The following is a 20,983-nucleotide window of genomic DNA, read 5'->3' on the forward strand; positions in this document are numbered from 1 at the left end:
TTGGATCATCCTATGGTGTGAGTCGTGCATTAACATTGTTGAGAGAGGTAGAGAAAAGAGAGAAAATAAAGAGTGAGAGAAAAGATTGAGTTAGGGTTCTCCCCCTCACTCATGTAATATAAATAATAAAGAGTGAAGTACAAAGACAAGTATTCCCTTGGGCATTACAATAAAGACCTAAAGACCTGTTAACACTCCCTCTCATGCTGGAATGTAGATATCTAACATTCCTAGCTTGTTACAATTATCAACTAACTTAGCTCTACTTAGAGGCTTCGTGAACATGTCTGCTAATTGATCTGTAGATCTGGTAAATACAGGAGATATGTAGCCTCTCTGAATCAAATCTCTAATGAAATGACAATCCACTTCAATATGTTTAGTCCTCTCATGGAAGACTGGATTCGTGGCAATGTAAATGGCGGATTTGTTGTCATAGTATGACTGAGCTGGAGAAGGAGGAAATCCAATCTCTGAAAGTAAGGAACGTAGCCACATGAGTTCGCCACTCGTATGAGACATAGCTCTATATTCTGCCTCGGCACTGGATTTAGACACGACATCTTGTTTCTTACTTCTCCATGAAATAAGATTACCTCCAATAAAGGTGCAATATCCTGTAGTAGACCCCCTATCAGCCAGAGATCCTGCCCAATCTGCATCAGTGTATCCTTCAATTCTCTGGTGCCCATGCCTCTGAAATAACAACCCTTTACCTGGCGAACTCTTCAGATATCTCAATATCTGAAGTACAACAGCCCAGTGTGAAGTGCGAGGTGAGCTCATATGTTGGCTAACATCGCTAACTGCAAAGGTAATATCTGGACGTGTAACAGTAAGATAAATGAGCTTACCGACTAAGCGTCTGTATCGCCTTGGATCTTCTAACAGGACTCCCTCCTCAGGGAGTAATTTCATATTCTGGTCCATAGGAGTTGAGGCAGGCTTGACTCTCAAACAACCTGTCTCATCAAGAAGATCCAGAACGTACTTCATCTGTGAGAGGTAGATACCCCTAGTCGAATAGGCAACCTCAATGCCCAGGAAATACCGAAGACGACCCAAATCCTTAGTAGAGAACTCTGTCTGAGGAAGGATTTGAGCCTCTGAATGCCACTTGTATCGCTACCAGTGATAATGATATCATTGACATATACTATCAACAGAACACAACCAGCCTGAGACTGAAAACTGAAGACGGAGTGATCAACTGCGCACTGCTTCATGCCAAAGCGAATAAGTGTAGCACTGAACTTCCCAGACCAGGCTCTCGGAGATTGTTTGAGACCATAAATGGATTTCCTCAAACGGCAAACAAGAGAAGATCTCTCCCCCTGAGCAACATATCCAGGAGGTTGCTCCATATAGACCTCTTCCTCCAAATCACCATGAAGAAAGGCATTCTTTACATCCAACTGATGAAGATGCCAGCCATGATTCATAGCAAGGAATAGCAGGACACGGACAGAAGGAATTTTCGCAACTGGTGAAAAAGTCTCGCCATAATCAATCCCATATGTCTGCGTGTACCCTTTGGCAACAAGTCGAGCCTTAAGGCGCTCAACTGTGCCATCAGGAAGGTGCTTGACTGCATAAACCCACCGACAACCAACGGGGCGAGCACCATATGGTAGAGGGACCAAATCCCATGTCTGATTGGCCTGAAGGGCCTGCATCTCAGGATCCATAGCCGCCCGCCAGCCTTGATGATCAAGTGCCTCCTGTAGAGTCTTAAGTAGAGAATTAGAGGACAAAGACGAAACAAAACTACGAAATACAGGGGTGAGAAAGTCATAAGACACAAAAGAGGAAATGGGATGAGCAGTACTGCGAGACCGAGTGCGAGAGGCAATGGGAGAGTCAGAATGTACCTCAGAAGTGGGGATCTTCGGCTGAGATGATGATGGCTCGGACGGGGCTGAATGAGCAGCAGATTTGGCCCGACGCTGATACTGCTTCAATGGTTGAGGTAGAGAGGCTGCACAAGGCGCTGACGTCGGCATAACAGTAGAATCAACTGTAGAGGAGGAACTGGACACCGGAGGTGTAGAAACAGGGATGGGATCAGGAAGAACCGGAAGAGGAAGAACATGAGTATGCGAGGAATCCTCCTGAAGTGTAGAGGGGGAGGGATACAACGAGATGGAGAGACTAAAAAATGATTGAGTCTCAAAGAATGTAACATCCGCTGAGACAAAGGATCGTCGCAGGCGAGGGCTGTAGCAACGATAACCCTTTTGGGTCCGAGAGTAACCTAGAAAGATACCCCGTTCGGCCCGAGGATCCAACTTATCTAATCCTAACCCAAGAACGTGGACAAAACAGAGACAGCCAAAAACTCGAGGTGTAAGAGGGAAAGGCTCAGAGGTAGGACGGAGAATCGAGAACGGAGAGGTGCCACCAAGGACCGAAGAGGAAAGCCTATTCGCCAGGTATCATGCTGTGAGTACAGCATCAGCCCAATAGGTCTTAGGGACCCGCATCTGAAAGAGTAGTGTTCGGGCCCCATCTAATAAGGAGCGAAGCTTCCTCTCAGCCACTCCATTCTGCTGAGAGGTATGAGCACATGAGGACTGATGAAGAATGCCTCGCGAAGAGAGGAATTCCTGAAAACCATTTGAGTAAGAGAAATATTCCTTTGCATTGTCAGTGCGAAGACATTGGATAACACATGAGAATTGATTACTAACTTCAGCATTGAAATCACGAAACACAGAAAAAACTTCAGAACGATCTTTTATTAAATAAGTCCATGTCATACGTGAATAGTCATCAATAAAGACCACAAAATAGCGAAATCCAAATAAAGAGGTAGTCCTCGCAGGACCCCATACATCAGAATGAACAAGAGCGAAAGGGTGTGAAGCCCGACTAACAGTCCTAGCGGGAAATGGCACACGATGATGCTTCCCAAGTTCACAGGCCTCACACTGAAAAGACCTAACAGATGAAGAAGTAACGAAGAGAATCATGTGTAAACGCTTCATAGACGGGTGACCTAGACGGCAATGCCACTGGTATGCATCGACCGGGCCATGTAGAATCGGATGGGACGGAGTGCAGTCGAGACGATAAAGGCCATCCACCTCACGGCCCAAGCCAATCATCCTCCCAGTCGAGAGATCCTGAAAAAGACAATATAAAGGAAAAAATGAGATTGAACAATGAAGATGCTTTGTTAATTGACTAACAGAAAGTAAACTGAAAGGTGACTTGGGGACACAGAGCACATATGATAATATAATGCCTGGTGAAGGGGAACAACTGCCAACACCAATGATAGGAGAGGTACTCCCATCAGCAAGAGTAATAGAACGTGAAACAACATGATGAAAATCATGTAAAGATGACTGGGTACCTGTCATGTGATGAGATGCTCTCGAATCAATAATCCAAGAGCTAGAACTAGAGAGCAACGAAGCAGGAGAACTACCTGGCTGAACAAGACCAGCAGTAGGAGGGCGGCTGGCAGACCTGAAACGCTGTAGCTCATCATAGTCGGCACGAGAGACGACCATCTGATCGGTCGGAGTAGCCAGTGGTGTCTGTGAGGGTTTGTTAATAGGAGCAGGCGAATCTGGAAGGGCAAGATGTGCAGTATGGCCCTGACGAGGATCTGGAGTGTGACGCAGCTCAGGATGGAGATCAAAGCATGTCTCGTGATAGTGACCCTCACGCCTACAATGAGTACAATAGGGCCGAGCTCGACCTCCACGGCCACCCTCTCGGCCGCCGCCACCTCCGCCTCGGCTAGTATCGCGACCACGGCCGCAACCAGAAGTGCCTCCTCCTCGGGAAGGGCGGTCAGCGACTCCATAAGCAGCAGTAGTCGAGACATCCACGGGAGTTGGAACAGTAATGCCAAGTGCACACTGCTGAGCTCGTAAAAATACCTCCTCAAGAGTGGGTACAGTACCAGACCCAAGAATGTGTTGTCGAAGATGAGTGAACTCTGATCCAAGACCCTCAAGGAAATGAACAATACGGAGCTGATCCCGCTGTCTGGCTGCCGTGGTAAGATCAGTGGTGAGAGGCATAAGAGCATCCAGCTGCTGGCAATAGGAGACAAACTGTCTGTAGTAATCATGGACTGTAGAATCACCGCGCATGTGACCCATCCAGCGCGAATAAGTGTCGCAGAGACGGGCGACATTCCCCTCACTAGAATATAATGCCGCAGTGTGCTCCCATATCTTTTTGGCAGTAGGGAGATCCATCATGGTGCTAGCAATGGCAGGGGTCATACTCTGCCATAGAAGTGTATGAACAAGGGCATCATCTACATTCCAATCATCAAAGGTAGGGTCAGTCTCAGGAGGGGGATCACGACGAATAATAGAAATCTTTCGTCGGGCCTTCAGATATGTCTCCACAGCAATCTTCCAAGTCAAATAGTTGGATCCATCAAGACGGGAAGTGGTAATTGGTGGGAATGACGCATCCACCGAAGACAAAGACGACGACGCAGCCTGACGCGGCTGGGAACTAGTAGCCATAGCTGGAGTACGAATAATAGGGTCCTCAATACGAGGGGTATCTTCCATAAGAGACCGGGAAGAAGACTGAAGAGGACCAACAACGACCAAGTAGAGACAAGGATGAAGACTATAAGCAAGCTAATAGACAGCGGCTTCATGAGGACAACATATGCATATGGCTATGAGATAGCCTCACGACATAAAGACAAAGTCGAGACAACTCCGAGCCACAAACATCGCAATGGTGTAAGTACAAATCCAGAACAACACCATGAAGATAGTGATCAAGCCGAACAAGAAAATCTAGGGCATAGCTATGACCCAAAAGAGGAAGAAGAGATTATGATGGATCAGATTAGGGCAAGGAAGAGTGGGGAAAAGAGGGTACTGTAGCAGGAACGGTAGCGATGCACTGTAGCGATTTACTGTAGCGATGTACTGTAGCGATTCACTGCAGCAGTACTGTAGCGATGTACTGTAGCGGGTACTGTAGCAAAAGAATGGAGGGGTTGTGGTTAGGGTTAGGGATGGAGAAGATGGAGGTGGAGGTTAAGGTTAGGGTTAGGGAAAAAGGAAGGAAAAAGAAGAAAAGAAAAAGAAAAAGAAAAAAATCCATGCCCTAGGGCTCTGATACCATGTTGAGAGAGGTAGAGAAAAGAGAGAAAGTAAAGAGTGAGAGAAAAGATTGACTTAGGGTTCTCCCCCTCACTCATGTAATATAAATAATAAAGAGTGAAGTACAAAGACAAGTATGCCCTTGGGCATTACAATAAAGACCTAAAGACCTGTTAACAAACATTAAGGCCCAATTGTAGGCCCCACGCATATTTGTCAAAATGAAGTTTACGGTCAACGCCATAGGATGATCCTAGCCCTCCGATTTATAGAGAAACTAATTACCATGCCAATTATCGAAGCCATTGCCCTTTTTTATCATTTCGTATGTATGCCACTTTGATTTATACAATTTCTTCAATTTTGCTATTGTTAATAGTTTTAAAGCTTCTTTTAATTAACCATTATCTTTTCTTCGCCGCCCGTGCATCGCACGGGTTTTTTTACTAGTACTGGTAAAAATGCACATGCTTTGCACGTGCGATTGAAGTATTTTATATTTTAGAACATTAAACTGTAAAAGCCATGTTTCATTAAATGATAATATGTCAGTTTAAGCCATTCAAGTTGTTTAAAAATGCATGTTGATACTTATTGATTGGATAGCAAATATATACATTTTCAATGGCATTTGCTATTGAAGTTATGGTCAAAGCTGAAATTTGAGCTGGGCATGGACCTATAAGCTATAACCAAAAATACAAATGGTAGATGAGAGTATCTCTACATTAATGTGAGAGATTCTTCCTATCAATTGCAGTTATATTAATTAAAAATCATAAAAAATTTATTATATAGCATTTTGAGGTAACCAATCATACTTCTCCTGAAGATGTAGTAGCCAAACAATAATGTGATTGACTAATCTCCCTGTGACTCCTAAACGAAACAATTACACAGCATCAGGTGCCTTCAAATCGACATAAAAAGGGCTAATGGTCAAGATTAATATTATTAACTTCACAGTTAGACCAATCCGAGATATTCAACCAATGGAAGCTATAAAAAAGAACGGTAAATTCACAGAGTTCTAAAAAATACATCTTTAGTGAAGAATGCAAAACTATAATTTGGATATGGCGAGAATGAAGCATACAAGCAAGATTTGTAGGATAATGTCTCGTGGCTCTAGAACATGTGAAATCTTGTATATTTGGGAGAAGAATTTATTACCAAAGTGCACAAAAGAAAATGTAGATTGCTAGATCAGTTGACAACTCCACCTACATACTGCAAAATCAGATCAGGATAGAAGAAAATATTTTCAATTTTCTCATTTTCTATGAGAAGGGTAGTTTGGTTATTTTAAGATAAGGGCATTATTATCATTTTCCACGACACAAGGGAATTTGGTTAGTTGGCAAACTTCAGTGTAGCTTTCAATTTGCACACCAAACCTTGTATCAGTATAGTTATTTAGCCAGTGTGATTTTCGGATGGTGATCCATCAACATATTGATGGAGTAGATCAATTATTGAACCATTGACGTGTTCAGTATAATATTGCACAAAAAATGTTTCAGTTTAGTTCCAGTTTGTAGCTAATCGCTCCTCATAATCCAGAAGAAACATGATGCCTTAATTTTGAGTCCAATAATCATTTTAGGACCAATAATCATTTTAGGACCAACAATCGGTTCCCAAGATCCAAAAGAAACAGGGCCTTAATTTTGAGTTCAATAACAGTTTTGGATTCAAAATCGATTCTCAAAATCAGAACAAACAGGTACCAAGTCCCCCCTTTTTTTAGATTTTCAGAATCGGTTGCCCTAATCAAGGTAGATTCTCGAAACCTTCAATTAAAATTAAAAATCATATCCTAGCCCTAACCAACGTCAAACCTATCAATAGAAAAGGGAAAAAAACATATCACGAAACAAAAAAGGTACAACCTCATCGGACCATACAAAAAACTCAAACAATACAGAAACCTTAACCCTAATTTTCAATCAGGCACATCCAACATCCACAAAAAACAAAACTTTAACAAAAAAAAAAAAAAAAAACTTCCAAAAAAATAAATTCCATGCCCTAGCCAGAAGAATATCACTACAAGATCAAAAACAATAATCCGTGTACCTGTTCACAAGGTTGAAAAAGAGGGCGAAAGAAAAAAAAAAAGAGATCTCTTTGTCACGATTCCTTCGATCTGATCTCGAATCTAAAAGCACTCTAGTGTATTTTGACTACTCTTTTACAGTAGAGGGGGTTGTCCACTTTTATTAGAATTACTAGAAATACACAGTTTTTAAGTGGGAGATGATATGTTCACTCCCCCTGCATTATGCATGCACTCCCCTTATAACAGTTTTTAAGTGGGAGATGATATGTTCACTCCCCCACAGTTTTTGGGGGTATTATTGTCACTGTACCATTGTTGCCCTAGATGAGCCTATATATACATCATATTCATGAGGAGCTCCCTTGTGGAGACTCTCCATGCTTCACTCCTTTTCTTCTTCCTCTGTTTCTAACCCTAATCTCATTTCTAACATGGTATCAGAGCAAAGATCCAGGGAAGAAAAGAAGAAGAGTTCTATCTCTCATGCCATCGTCTTTTTCTCTACAGCTCCCGCATCTCACTATCTCTAGCGTCGGTGTGTGCGCATCCGTTTATTTCCATCCTAAAATCTCTCTCATATAAATTCCTATTTTATCTCCCCTAATCTCTCCTGTTTTTTTCTCACACCGGATCCTTCCTAGATTCTCTCTTTTATCCCTCATATTCTCTCTCTCGGGGTTCCGTATCTCTCTCTTTCTATCTACGGCAACCCCAAACTCTTTTGGGTTGCCGTAAATCTCAACCTGAGAATACAAAAAAAGAAAAATCTATAACCCTTTTGATTTTCCATATTTTCTTTCTCTTCATCTCTTAGTAAATCTCTTACAATCTCTCACTCAAAATCCCAAAAATATTTCTTTCCATTTTCGAAAACATCTCCTCTCAGTGCTCTTGCGCATTTGACTTTTTTTTTTTTGCAAATCTGTCTCAAGATCTCCCATCTCTCTTGGCTAAACTCAAAATCAAAACAAAAAAATGGAAAGAAAAAAAATACTTGCGTATCCTCCACTTCTCATATTGCTATGCCGTAAATTCCCAAACCTAATGGGTTGCCATAAAATCCAAAAAAAAAAAAACGATTTCATTGTAGACCCATTTTGGGTTTTCCTCCACTCACATATCTCCATTACAAACCCAAATCTTTCCTTTCTTTCTTTTTTGAATTCATTTGGCCCAAATCCCTTTTTGCCTCTCCACTCAAGACTCCCGATCTCAACTCACAATCCCAAATCCCCATCTAGATCATACTTTGTCACCACCATCCCATTCGGGGAAGCCAAATGGCTCTCAATACACCCAAACTCCCTCCAAATCTCTTTATTTTCTCTTCCTTTTGGTTCTTATTGAAGGTGCACAACAAGTGTTTGGTGAAATGTCCGAGAGAGGTGTTGTGCTTTGCTTGTCATCTTTTGGTTGCAAGTGGAGCCCCTGGGCTTCAACTTGAGGGGGAGTGTGGTCATATAGTTCTTGATTTTCTCTTTCTCATAGTGTTGTGTTCTTTGTCGCCTTTTCTTGAGGGGGAGTGTTGTTCCTTTTCTTGATGTTGTCTTGTACTTGGTATTGTTCTTCGTGAGAGAGTGTTATCTTAGTATTGTCTTCTTGAGGGGGTGTTTTCTTGTTTTCTTTTCTTGTTGTTCTTTCTCTTGATGTTATCCTCTTTGTTTTCTTTCCTTAAGTGAGTCTTGTCTTGATGTCTTCTAGTCTTGTTTTATCTTGTCTTCTCTGGGCTCATGTAGTCTCGCCCGAGGGGTGTTGTTGTCAAGGTTTTAAATTTCGGTTTCGGGCGACATTTCGGTCCTTCCCGAAACCGAAATTTCGGCCGAAGTCACGAAATTTTGACCAATTTCGTAAAACCTCTAGAAATATCATTTTTTTAGGCCCCGATAATTTCAGTCGAAATATGGTAAAGGATTAAAATAATATTATTTTATCTATTATTTCGCCGAAATTTCCTAAATTTCGACCGAAATTTGGTACATTTCGGAAAATTCGGTTTCGGTGCAATTTTGTTTCGGTCCCGACCGAAATCTGAAATTTCGGATTTTGGTCGAAATTTAAAACCATGGTTGTTGTGCTCCCTAATAAAGTCTTATTGTCTCCTCTTTACATTGCTCGCTCTCTCGGCTCTGTATCTTCTTCCTCCTTTTCTGTACGATGGCTTCTATAACCATCGTTGGTCGGCTCTCTTACAGGCGATGATCTTTTCCCGTCGACCTCTCTTTTCTGGGCGATGGTTTCCCCATCACTGGTCGGCTCTTTTCAAGCGACGATGTCCATGCCGTCGACCTAGTCTCTAGACGATGGTGTCCCCATCGTTGGTTGGTTTAACTTTTCCCTCCTCTTCTTGTCATCAGGCGACGATCTTCATGCCGTCGACCTAGTCTCCAGACAATGGTGTTCCCATCGTTGGTTGGTTTATCTTTTCCCTCCTTTTCTTCTTATCTTCAGGCAACGATGTTCATGCTGTCGACCTTTTCACCAGACGATTGTTTCCCATTGTTGGTTGGTTATCCTCTTTCCCTTCTAGTCCTCAGGCGATGGTTTCCCCGTCGACCTTGTCTCCGATGGTTCCCCCATCGGTGATTATCTTCTAGTGGCGCGGTGCTGCTTAGCTGGTGTTCCTGCTTGTGGTGCTTCACCGTTTCTCATGTGCGCACCTTTGGTGTGCGTATTTTGCTCGCTGGATCGTTGCTGGTTCCTGCCATGGTGCCTCCATTGCTCGTTGATATGCGGATTTGCTCGTTGTGCTCTCATTCTGGGGGAGGCCCTCTTTGATCTCTCTCGTCATACTGTTAATTCAGGGGGAGCTGCTCCTTTTGGTGGCCGTTGATCTCGCTTGCTGTACTCTTGGTCATTGCTGTCTTTTTATTATGTTTTCATAATGTTACCACACTAGCTTGAGGATGAGTGTCATACCAAGCTGGATGTGTTTATGAGTTATTGTACCTTTTGATAGATGGTCATTTTTTTGTTATATTTTTAGTTGTTTGTTATAGTTCTTTGTCGCAAGCTGGAGTTCCATAATATATGCACTCCAGATTGAGGGAGAGTGTTGAATAATGTTGTAGGGAAGTTTAGTCATTACTTAGAGTATTAGGGGTATTATTGTCATTGTACCATTGTTGCCCTAGATGGGCCTATATATACATCATATTCATGAGGAGCACCCTAGTGGAGACTCTCCATCCCTCACTCCTCTTCTTCTTCCTCTCTTTCTAACCCTAATTTCATTTCTAACAGCAACCAATCGAGCCTTGAGTCGTTCTATGGTCCCATCTAGGAAGTATTTCACTGTGAACACCTACTTACAACCAACCACCTGTGCGCTTGGTGGAAGAGGGACCAATTGCCATGTGTGATTCTCCTTCATAGCCCCCATTTCTGCATCCATAACTACTCTCCAGCTTGGATGAGCCAAAGCCTCGACAATAGAGAGGAATAGAAACAAAGGATAAGGATGACAAAAAGGAATTATAGGAAGGTGACACATGAGCATAAGAGACAACATCAGATATAGGATGATGAGTGGTACAAGATCGGGTACGAGATGCGATTGGGGAATCAATAGGAGAATCACTTACCTCTGGAGCAGTGGGTCGTCCAACGAACTGTGATGGATCTGGAGTCTGGACCTGCAGATTGCTTAGGACGACACGAATAAACTTGCTGAGGTATGGGTGGAACGATAAGAGAGGAACTCGGTACGGAGATAGGAACAGGAACGGGTAATGGGACGTCAGTGTCTGGAATCTGGGTAGAAACAGATCCCGCATAGTAAGGCTTATACTCGAGAAAAGAAACATCAGCAAATACATAAGTACGATGAAGCTGAGGACTCTAACACCAATAGCCCTTCTGAGTGAGAGAATAGCTCAGAAAAATATACTTAATCGATCGAGGTTCCAATTTATCTAATCCATGGGTAAGATCATGAACAACACACGTACACCCAAACACTCGTGGAAGTAAGGGAAATGGGTTACCAGATGGATGTAAGACAAACAAAGGCGACTAATTCTCGAGAACAGATGATGGAAGACGGTTCGCCAAAAAACAAGATGTAAGAACTGCTTCGGCCCAATAGTGTTTAGGAACATGCATCTGATAGAGAAGGGTCTAAGCTGTGTCCATAAGATATCGAATTTTCCTCTCTGCAACCTCGTTTTGCTGAGAGATATGGGCACAAGAGGACTGATGAATAATACCACGTGAAGATAAAAATTCCTGAAAACCATTGAAACAGAGAAATATTAACGGGCATTATCCGTGCGCAGACATTTAATAGAACATGAGTACTGATTAGAGATCTCGGCATAAAAAGAACGAAATATATTAAAAACTTCAGAACGATCTTTTATTACATATAACCATGTCATCCATGAATAATCGTCCAAAAAGAAAATAAAATACCGACCTTAATAAAGGAGTCTTACATGGACCCCAAACGTTAGAATGAACCAGCTCAAACGGGCGTAAGTCACGACTAACTGAACGTGACTGGTAGGAAACATGATGGTGTTTCCCATGCTGACAAGACTCACATTGAAAGCGACTAACCCTTCTGGGTGCAAGAGTACCCCAGAAAGACACACCGCTCTTCTCGAGGAGCCAACTTATGTAGGCCTCATGATAGGTGTTGAACAAAACAATCACAACCAAAGATGCGTGGGGTGAGGGGAAAGGGATCCCCTTGAGGATGTAAAATCGAGAAGGGGGAGGTACCTTTTAAAACCGAAGAAGGAAGCCGATTGGCCAGAAAACAGGATGCAAGGATGGTATCGCTCCAATAGAGTTGAGGAACTCGCATCTGAAAGAGAAGAGTGCAAGCCATATCAAGTAGGTAGCGAAATTTCCTGTCGGCAACACCATTTTGTTGAGAGGTGTAGGCCCAAGAGGATTGGTGAACAATGCCATGGGAGGATAGAAAATCAGGAATGATATGAGATGGTACTCCCTAGCATTATCCGTGCGCAAACATTTAAGAGTACAAGCATAGTGTAGTGATCTCAGCATGAAATGTGCAGAAAGCATGAAGGACCTCAAAGCAGTCCTTGAGTAGAAATAACCAAGTCAAACGAGAGAAATCTCGACAAAAATGACAAAATATCGATAACCAGTGAGAGATGTGGTCCTGGAGGGACCCCATATATTAGAATGCACTAACTAAAAAGGAGTAGAGACTCGACTAAGAACTCGAGATGGGAAGGACACAGGACGGTGCTTCCCAAGCTCACAGGATTTGCACTGGAAAGAAGGAATAGGACTAGGAATAAAGGATGACTGCTAAAGCTTTTGTAGTGAGGGATGACCGAGACAACAATGCCACTGATAAGGATCGACTGATATATGCAAAACAGCAGGATGGGGAACGCAATCAAGGAGATAGAGACCATCCACCATACGATCCGAAGCAATCGTCTTCCCAGTCGAGAGATCCTGAAAGACACAATAAGAAGGGAAGAAAGAGACAGAACAATTAAGATTCTTTGTAATTTAGCTAACAGAAAGTAAATTAAATGGGGATTGAGGAATAAATAGTACCGAGGACAAGGAAAGATTAGGGTGAGGGGAAATAATATGAATACTAAAAATAGTCATAGATGTCCCTTTTTCTTATATTGAAACTTGAAAGGGTACTTGAATTTTTTTTCCCTGCATCCAAGATTTTTCTTTGGTAGTTTTAATTTTTTTTTATCATCTTAATCACTTACCTTCATAATCTTCACATTAATATGCCAGAGTAATTATACATATGAACCATAGTTATCAGGGTGGGAAACGAATTCGGGAAACAAAACGTGAAACGGAAACAGAAACGTGAAACGCTTGAAAAAAATATTTCGGGAAACAAGAAACGAGAAAACAATAGAAAATCGTACGAGAAAAGTCTTAGGAAACACATTAGAAGCGTTTCAGAAACGATAGAAAACACACATGAAACACAATGAAAACATGAAATATGTGGTTTTGTAGATTTAAATTTTGTTAATTTCAAATTTCTATTTGAATATTTCTTATCTTTATTTTTCTTACAATATATGCTATTGTTTTCTTTTTTAATATCTAGTCCACAATTTTTAATGTACTTTTTCCAAAATGATTTTCTTAGTTCCACATATGTTTCCTACACGTTTCACATGTGTTTTCTACGAGTGTTGCATACGTTTATCGTGCGTTTCACACATGGTTTACATAAGTTTCTCATATGTTCCTATGCATTTAGGAAACATTTCTCCAATTTTTTATCATATTTCGGAAACGTTTTCGAAACGCGTTTCCCACGTTTTAGGAGAAATGAGTTTCCCACCCACGAGAAACGCATTTTAGGGGAAACGGGTTTCCCACCCGCCCAAGGAGTTTCCAGCAACTATGATATGAACCACATCACCCGGAACTATACATGTCTCTTTTTTCTTATATTGGAAGTTTAAAGGGTCTTCAATTTTTCTGCATCCAATTATTGGAGCTTTCTTTGGCAATTTGAATTTTTACACGACATTCAATTTTATGCCAGAGAAGTAATTCCAAATACGTGTCTTATCATGTGGATGGGAGATTCATCTCTCTTTTTTCTTATATTGGAAGTTTAAAGGGTCTTCAATTTTTCTGCATCCAATTATTGGAGCTTTCTTTGGCAATTTGAATTTTTACACGACATTCAATTTTATGCCAGAGAAGTAATTCCAAATACGTGTCTTATCATGTGGATGGGAGATTCATCTGTTCTTCTCAGCTGCCTACCTGGACCCTTTTTAAGATTTTACCATGATGTTTCTTTTTTCCAGCCAGGGGATAGAAAACAAGTTACTCTCGTCAGCATCGGAGGTGGACAAGTGATCAGAGGTGGGAATGGCATCGTAGATGGTCCTATTGATATTTCCCAAATTGACAAGGTGATAAATGTTTTAAGTTCCAAAGGCTTTCCCACTGAGCCAGAAACAAATGCCAGGTCTGAATGTATTCTACGCATCTTGATATTTAATAGGGTTCCTTATTTTTATATGGTACTGGGCCACTTGCTTTGGTTTCCTTTTTTTTTTATGTTATAAAAAGTATCAGCAACTAGGTCTTTGAAGCTGCTTTCTTTATTGAATTTTCTTGCAGTGAAGGTGTTGTTGGAGTAGATTCCTTGGTAACCCTAAAGATTTCTCATGAGGCCTATGCCAACATGTATGGACCTACTACTACTGACAAAATCCGGTTAGGTGACACTGACTTGTATGCAGAAATTGAAAGGGACTTTGCAGTTTATGGTGACGAGTGTGTATTTGGAGGTGGAAAAGTTCTACGGGATGGCATGGGACAGGCTGCTGGCTATCCAACCTCACTTTGTCTAGATACAGTTATAACAAATGCTATTATCATTGATTATACTGGAATATATAAGGCAGATATTGGTATCAAAGGAGGAGCCATTGTTTGCACTGGCAAAGCTGGCAACCCTGATGTAATGGATGGTGTGAATAACAAGTTGGTTGTAGGGGTAATTTCCTTTTTCTAGATGTGATGATAATAGTGTGGTCATGGTTACCCATCATGCTAGTGAAAGATATTTATACGCAATTTCGTCTTTTGCAGGTAAATACTGAGGTTATTGCTGCTGAAGGAATGATCGTAACTCCAGGGGGCATAGACTGTCATGTTCACTTTATTTGTCCTCAATTAGCACAAGAAGCAATAGCAAGTGGTTAGATTGTTATCTAATAGCTGAATATAATTTATAGATGAAGTTATTTTTGAAGGTTAATTTAGTATGTTTCCATGATAATTCGTGATGATACATATTCAGTAAGATTGTGTTATTCCAATGTGACACTTCTTACTCTAAATGTGTAGCTCTTGTCTTCTCGATTACTCAGGCCGAGTATAGAACACCGTTACTGGTTCACTTGTTGAGTTTGCATAGAATGTCTCCAATAGTCAAGAATTGAGCCGTTTAATTGGTACACAATGAGTCAAGTGTCTAATATGTATAAATTCATTGGAGTCTTAAGGCTGAGTTGAAACTAAAAATTGTCATTATTTTCTCTTTTCCTAACTGTAAAAAATAACTAATGTCTCTCCCTCCCAGTCAAAGAAATTCATATACCTTGAACAGTATGCAAAGCCAAACCCTATCCTAATCCGATGCAAGTTTACCCCCTTCAGTTCTTGTATAAAGTTTACCATGGAAGTCATGCTACATGATGCATTGAGCTGGACCCAACCAAAGCTTTGTAGCATTGTAGCCATGTTAGAATTATATGATTACCCTTCATTAACTGTATTTTTAATCTTTTGTTGCAATATTTATATGTGGGATTTGCTAGCATCCATCGTAAAATTGTATAAGGCATTTCGCACATGGTCTGTTGCATGTCAGACCAGCCACACAGGCTCACTTTTCAGCAGCTTTTGTCCTGTTTTACTAGGTGGCTGGTCTGACATGCAGCAGACCATGTGCGAAATGCCTTTTGCGATGGACGCTAGCAAATCCCTTTATATGTAGGCATGGTAATAAAAAAAATAGAAATTTAAGTTTAAACTTCAAGAAATGTTAGAATAAGCACCAATACAGACTTAGAAACTATCACTTATGCAAGACAACTATTCATAATGGTTTAACAGGATCAAACACCTAGTGACTTGCGTTACGGCCCATGTCTGGAAGTGTAAGGTTCATCTAAAGATAGATATTTCACATTTTTGAAAGCTGATGATCTTGCCATTTCTTTTACTTTCAACTTGCTCATTATATTAATGGAATGAGCATTAATATTTCTGGATATATGATGTTTTTGGGTTATATTGGTGCATGCAAGGAACCGAACTTTGAAATTTGGTCCGGACTTTATTTCAGACACCGTTTCCCTAGGAATTTGACACATGGGCCTAAATTGACACATGCTGGAAGCTAAAAACCATGCTCAACAGCCTTCTTACTCTTCTATTTAGTTCTCAGATCGATCTTCTTTTTTGGAACTCTATTCTCTTCATTCCTTTTACTTTCTTTTCGTGAAATTTCTCCTTTTTTTTTCGAACTAGTAAATTTTATTTATAGCAGCAAAGAAAAATGCAGGTCTGGATTCCTCAAGACCGACCAAATGTAGAAAGATGACATCTCGTTCATAATGTATCAAATTTGGTCATAGAGACAGATGGGCCTTTCTTTGGCCAATTTGTGGTTTTCTTCTCTTGTTTTGTTAGTTTATTTGACATTATTTGGAATGTTGCCATAAGTTTTTTTGTTCTTTCAATCGGTTGGGTGTCAAAGTCAGGTAGTGAAGTACTTGAAAAGTCTATTGGTGATTATTGTTGTTTTGAATTGTACATAGAAGTAAACAAAAACCTGATTAGCTTGAGACATATTGATATTTTCTTCTTGGAATAGACCTTTGGTTCTTATCTTCCCCTTGGGAACAGTATGTTCGATTAAGACTACGCTAATTACATTGTGCAATCGTAATCATCTTACATCCCTTCTTTACTGTGTTGAGGATAATTTGGGCATCCAACACCATCTATTCCTCTATGCAAAATGTGAATCGTATTGCCATTAGTTTATTTGTTTTTCAATTGTTTGGGTGTACGTTAAAAGTGGGGTACTTGAAAAGTCTAAGTGCGATGCCTTATGTAGTGTGTTGATGATGTTTTGGGAATCAAACTTTGAAACCCGGGGGGGAGGATTGGGTATTTAAAAAACTCTTCGATTAATTTTAAAATCAAATTAATTCAATTAATTAGCCAAATAAGTATAATCAAAAGAACTTGAAGTAAACAAGGAAGAATGTTAAGAAGCACCAAGAACAAAGATGAAGAGAGAGAGAGAGAGAGAGAGAGAGAGAGAGAGAGAGAGAGAGAGAGAGAGAGTTTATAGTGTTTCGGCCAATCTGGCCTAAATCCACTCTGCCAAGGAAGCCTTCACTAGTCCACCGATCTCTTTCTGGATAGAGATAAAACTAGTACAATACTCTCCGAGCTTTCTTTGCTCCAAGGGTTGATTCAGTGACCCTTACACCAATACAATGAAGATCAGAAGAGAAAGAACAAAATAAACACTCTTTAGCCTCTTAGTCAAGGTTTTAAATTTTGGCCGAAATCCGAAATTCCAAATTTCGGATAAAATATTCATAATTTAATTCTTTACAAAATTTTGGCCGAAATTACCGAAATTTCGTCCCAAAAAACCGACATTTCGAGTCCTTTTACCGAATTTCAGCCGAAATTTCGGTTTCGTTGAGGACCGAAATTACCCCCAAAACTGAAATTTAAAACCTTGCTCTTGGTAGGGAAGTACAAAGATGAAGCACTCTCACTGTCACTCACAAAGATGAAAACAAATTGATCCTAAAGTCTCTGAAAGAGAATTGCATGCTTTGGCACTTGAAAGAGAAGAATGAGAGATTTTTTGATCAATAGTGAGTTCTCAACTGAGCATATGATCAAATTTAATTTAGATAAGCATTAAAAACAAAAATAAATGAATCCTCGAGAGTTTTTATAGAGAAGAAACAAAAAAGAGCCTTTAGAGAGCTCTAATGGCTAACTCGAACGACCCCTCGGTCGGCTGTCGCATTGGATGACGGGATTGTTAAAAACTGGGAGAAATCTGCTCAGCCGGTGGTCCCCTGGTCGATCGGCTTACAGCCGATCGAGGAGCGTCGGTTGGCTGTCCAGTTTTGTTTCAGTTTTTGTTTCAAAAAAGCTTCCAACCATTCCCGTTTACTTCCAAATTCTTCGAAACTTACGAACGAAGTGCCAAATGGTTTCTAACATGTTTGGACTTCACCATGGCCATCCGGATCTTGATCCATTTATCCATTTAAGTCTGTTTAATTACTTTTAAACTCCCTGTTTAGTATCATATACTTATAATTTCAAACAGAAACTACATATAATCTATAAAATGAAGATTACTCCCTGCAAACTTCAATTTTGGACGACTCTTTGAGTTTTGCTTTAGCTCCATTGACTTCTTCATGCATGGTTCCGACTTTGGCTTCGATCATTGGGTCAAAGTGAGGAGTTCTATTTTGTTTCTGGCTTCTTCTCTAGACTTGGATGAACTTGCTTACAAGACAGCTCATTAGTCCATATTATCTTATTTTGATAATCAATTGAGTTTGTTAATCGTCAAAACACGGGTTTCCGGAGTACTTGTTGAACCCTTGGGCTAACAATCTCTCCCTTTTTGATGATGACAAACTCAGATTGATTATCGGGCATGAGCGCCCCCTATCGGTTTGATTTAAACAGTTTTTGCTCCCCCTCAATCTATGCTCAAATGAAATTAACATTTAAATGCAGCATATGTAGCATGTATATGTAAAAGAAATTTAAACGTAAGCATTCAATCATAGTGTATCATTCAGTCATGGAATATATGGCTCCCCCTCAATTTTTGCATACAAACATAAACATGATTAGCGTAGCATAAGCATGAATAGACATAGGGAGCTTATAAGCATATCATACAAATTCTCCCCCTTTTGGGATCACCAAAAGGTGGGGAAGAACATTAAGCACAAGCATCCAATTAGAAAGTCTTAATAAAGTTAGCCATAGGAGGCAGAGCATATCCATAGGAGGCATGAAACAGAGCAGATTCATATCATACCAACCCTAACCCATATGTCTGTCTCAAAAAAATACACCATAACAACATAAGCAAAAGCACACAACAAAGGTTTTAGTCAATTACGATTACGGTATTAAGATTCATAATTTGATTAAGAAAGAATTGTTATACTATCTGTTTCCAACGTGTGCCTAAACAAAAAAAAAAAAACTATGTTCTATCAATTCTACGGTTGACAAAAATTGTCGGCAATTGGTTTTAAGAATTTACCTGCCAACATCATAGACTGAAACTAAAACATAAACGTAAACAATGAAAATGAAACACATGTCAATCCTATGGAGCTAGAGGTGGTTGATGTAGAGAACCGGAGTAGTGCAGGTGCCCCCCGAGCTGAGCAACCTCTCCTCTAAGATGATTCATGTCAGCTGGAATATCTCTAATGCCCGCACTCACGTCAGCGCGAAGATCTATCATACGCGTATCCAAATGAGCTTGAAGGTCAGTGAAGTGGCTAATGAAAGATTGCTCCATAGACTGCTGCAGTCTTTCCAAATCCTCAATGCTAATGCCAGGGCCTGTGTGTGGAGCTGGCTCAGTGTCCATGTATCGGGCTTATGTCATTCGTCTTCAGATTCAGACTTCCGTGTCTCTTCTGCAAGTTCACCACGGAGCTTCATCCACTTTAGGAGGCTTCGTCATAGTTGGCTGGAGGCTTCACGGTTCGTTCACTGTTGGTATCCACACCACAGTGTTCAAAGAGTAGTGTCAAGAGAATGCCGTATGGAAGTGAGCACAGAGGCTTAGTAGGAACCCCAATTATGAAATGGAAAATAATGTAACCAAGGTTATGAGGCCGATGCTCTAGTAGACAGTAAATAATATATGTCACTAATGGTCTAATGACATCTTTACTTCCTGCCCTGGGAGTTTTATTATTGATGAGGATTTGTGGAGGATGTGATCTATGGGTTTGAGACCCGTCATCTTAAGCTCTGAGCCAGGCACATATCTAGTGGCAGCTTTTCGAAATATTCTATTGCGATTGACCCTGGTCTTTTTAGTGATTTCATCCTCAAGCAAAAAGAAAATCGGAGCCCTTTCAGTTGAAATCTCAAAAAATTCACAAAAATCACGTAAGACAATAGTCGTGGGCGTTCGGAACGTACGATGTGATGACTTCGTCATTTGCCATTTGCCGTTCTAAGAGTGGGATATGTGTTTTCACGGATTCTCAAAATCGAGGACCATCCCAATGCCTCAAACATTTCACTTATTCCATAGATTCGAAAATCTCTTTCAACTACTAACCTTCTGGGAATGACTTGCTTGGTGGACACTTTGCTCCCTACCCGTTCGGTCATTGCATCTCGAAAAAGTGGTGGAATTTCTCATGCTTGGCTCTCCATAGGCTTCTTTCCCTTGAACCTTGGTGCGAGGCATGATGGATGAAGACATTTATGTAGATTCTAGAGTGGTTTTGCCAGATTTGATGGGAATCTAAGAGTTTTGTGAGAAATCTAGAGATGGAGAGGGATTTAACAAGGTTAGAACTGAACTAGGGTAGAAATGTAGGAAAATGATGGAATCTAAGAAAGAGATGAAAAATCTAGGATAGGAAAGTTAAAAGGTGATTTTGAGCGTAGGAATGGAAGAAAAATGGTCGGATTTTGGGATCTAGGGCTCGAAAGGTGAGATAGGAGTGAAGAGGTGGAGGAAAAGAGGGTTTTGAAGAGGGTAAAACTTCTGAAATGAGGGTGGATCTAAGGGTTTTAAAACCCTTAAGAGCCGCACTTGGATGGTTGTCTGGTGGTCAGCTGACTTTTATAGCCGATCGAGCACTAGTCGGTCGTTTGTCCAGCATTTTCCAGGTTCCTTCAAATTTTGAATTTGAGTTGATTTTTTCATCTTTTTCAATTTCATAGCTTAGGTAAAAAAATGTTAACACTTTTTAGTAGAGGATACTCATATGATAACAGCAATTTAATTCGAATTTAGTGGCTTTAATTAAGACTAATATATACCAATTTATCATAGAGTGCATTATGTAGTTTTCTTCAAAATCTGATTTTTGAGTGATTTGGCACTATTTTTTCACTTCACTTCTTGTGTAAACATGTTTACATCCATTTTGTATTCATTTATTTATACCAAACATATAATTTAATGCATAGTGGCTAACTTGAGTGGTTCTAACAGGGGCAACGAATTGTCATATAGAACCAATTAGCTAACTTTAGTTGTTTGTTCACAAATTCTGATAGTGCTTGC

General features: G+C 40.5%; 1 protein-coding gene across 6 annotated transcripts in view; it reads left to right on the forward strand.

The window, feature by feature from the left end:
• The window catches only part of URE (urease), a 146,843-nt gene that overhangs the window by 82,502 nt on the left and 43,358 nt on the right, over positions 1-20,983 (forward strand). For all 6 annotated transcript variants that reach the window (XM_077370548.1, XM_077370554.1, XM_077370551.1 and 3 more), the window contains 3 exons: positions 13,941-14,104; positions 14,260-14,638; positions 14,734-14,842. In XM_077370548.1, coding sequence (XP_077226663.1) covers positions 13,941-14,104; positions 14,260-14,638; positions 14,734-14,842 — 652 coding nt within the window. The remainder of the gene's footprint in view (positions 1-13,940; positions 14,105-14,259; positions 14,639-14,733; positions 14,843-20,983) is intronic.

Source organism: Tasmannia lanceolata, unplaced genomic scaffold (genome assembly GCF_043159265.1).
Source record: "Tasmannia lanceolata isolate RefF3 unplaced genomic scaffold, GAP_Taslan_0.1 ptg000037l, whole genome shotgun sequence".
NCBI lineage: Eukaryota > Viridiplantae > Streptophyta > Magnoliopsida > Canellales > Winteraceae > Tasmannia > Tasmannia lanceolata.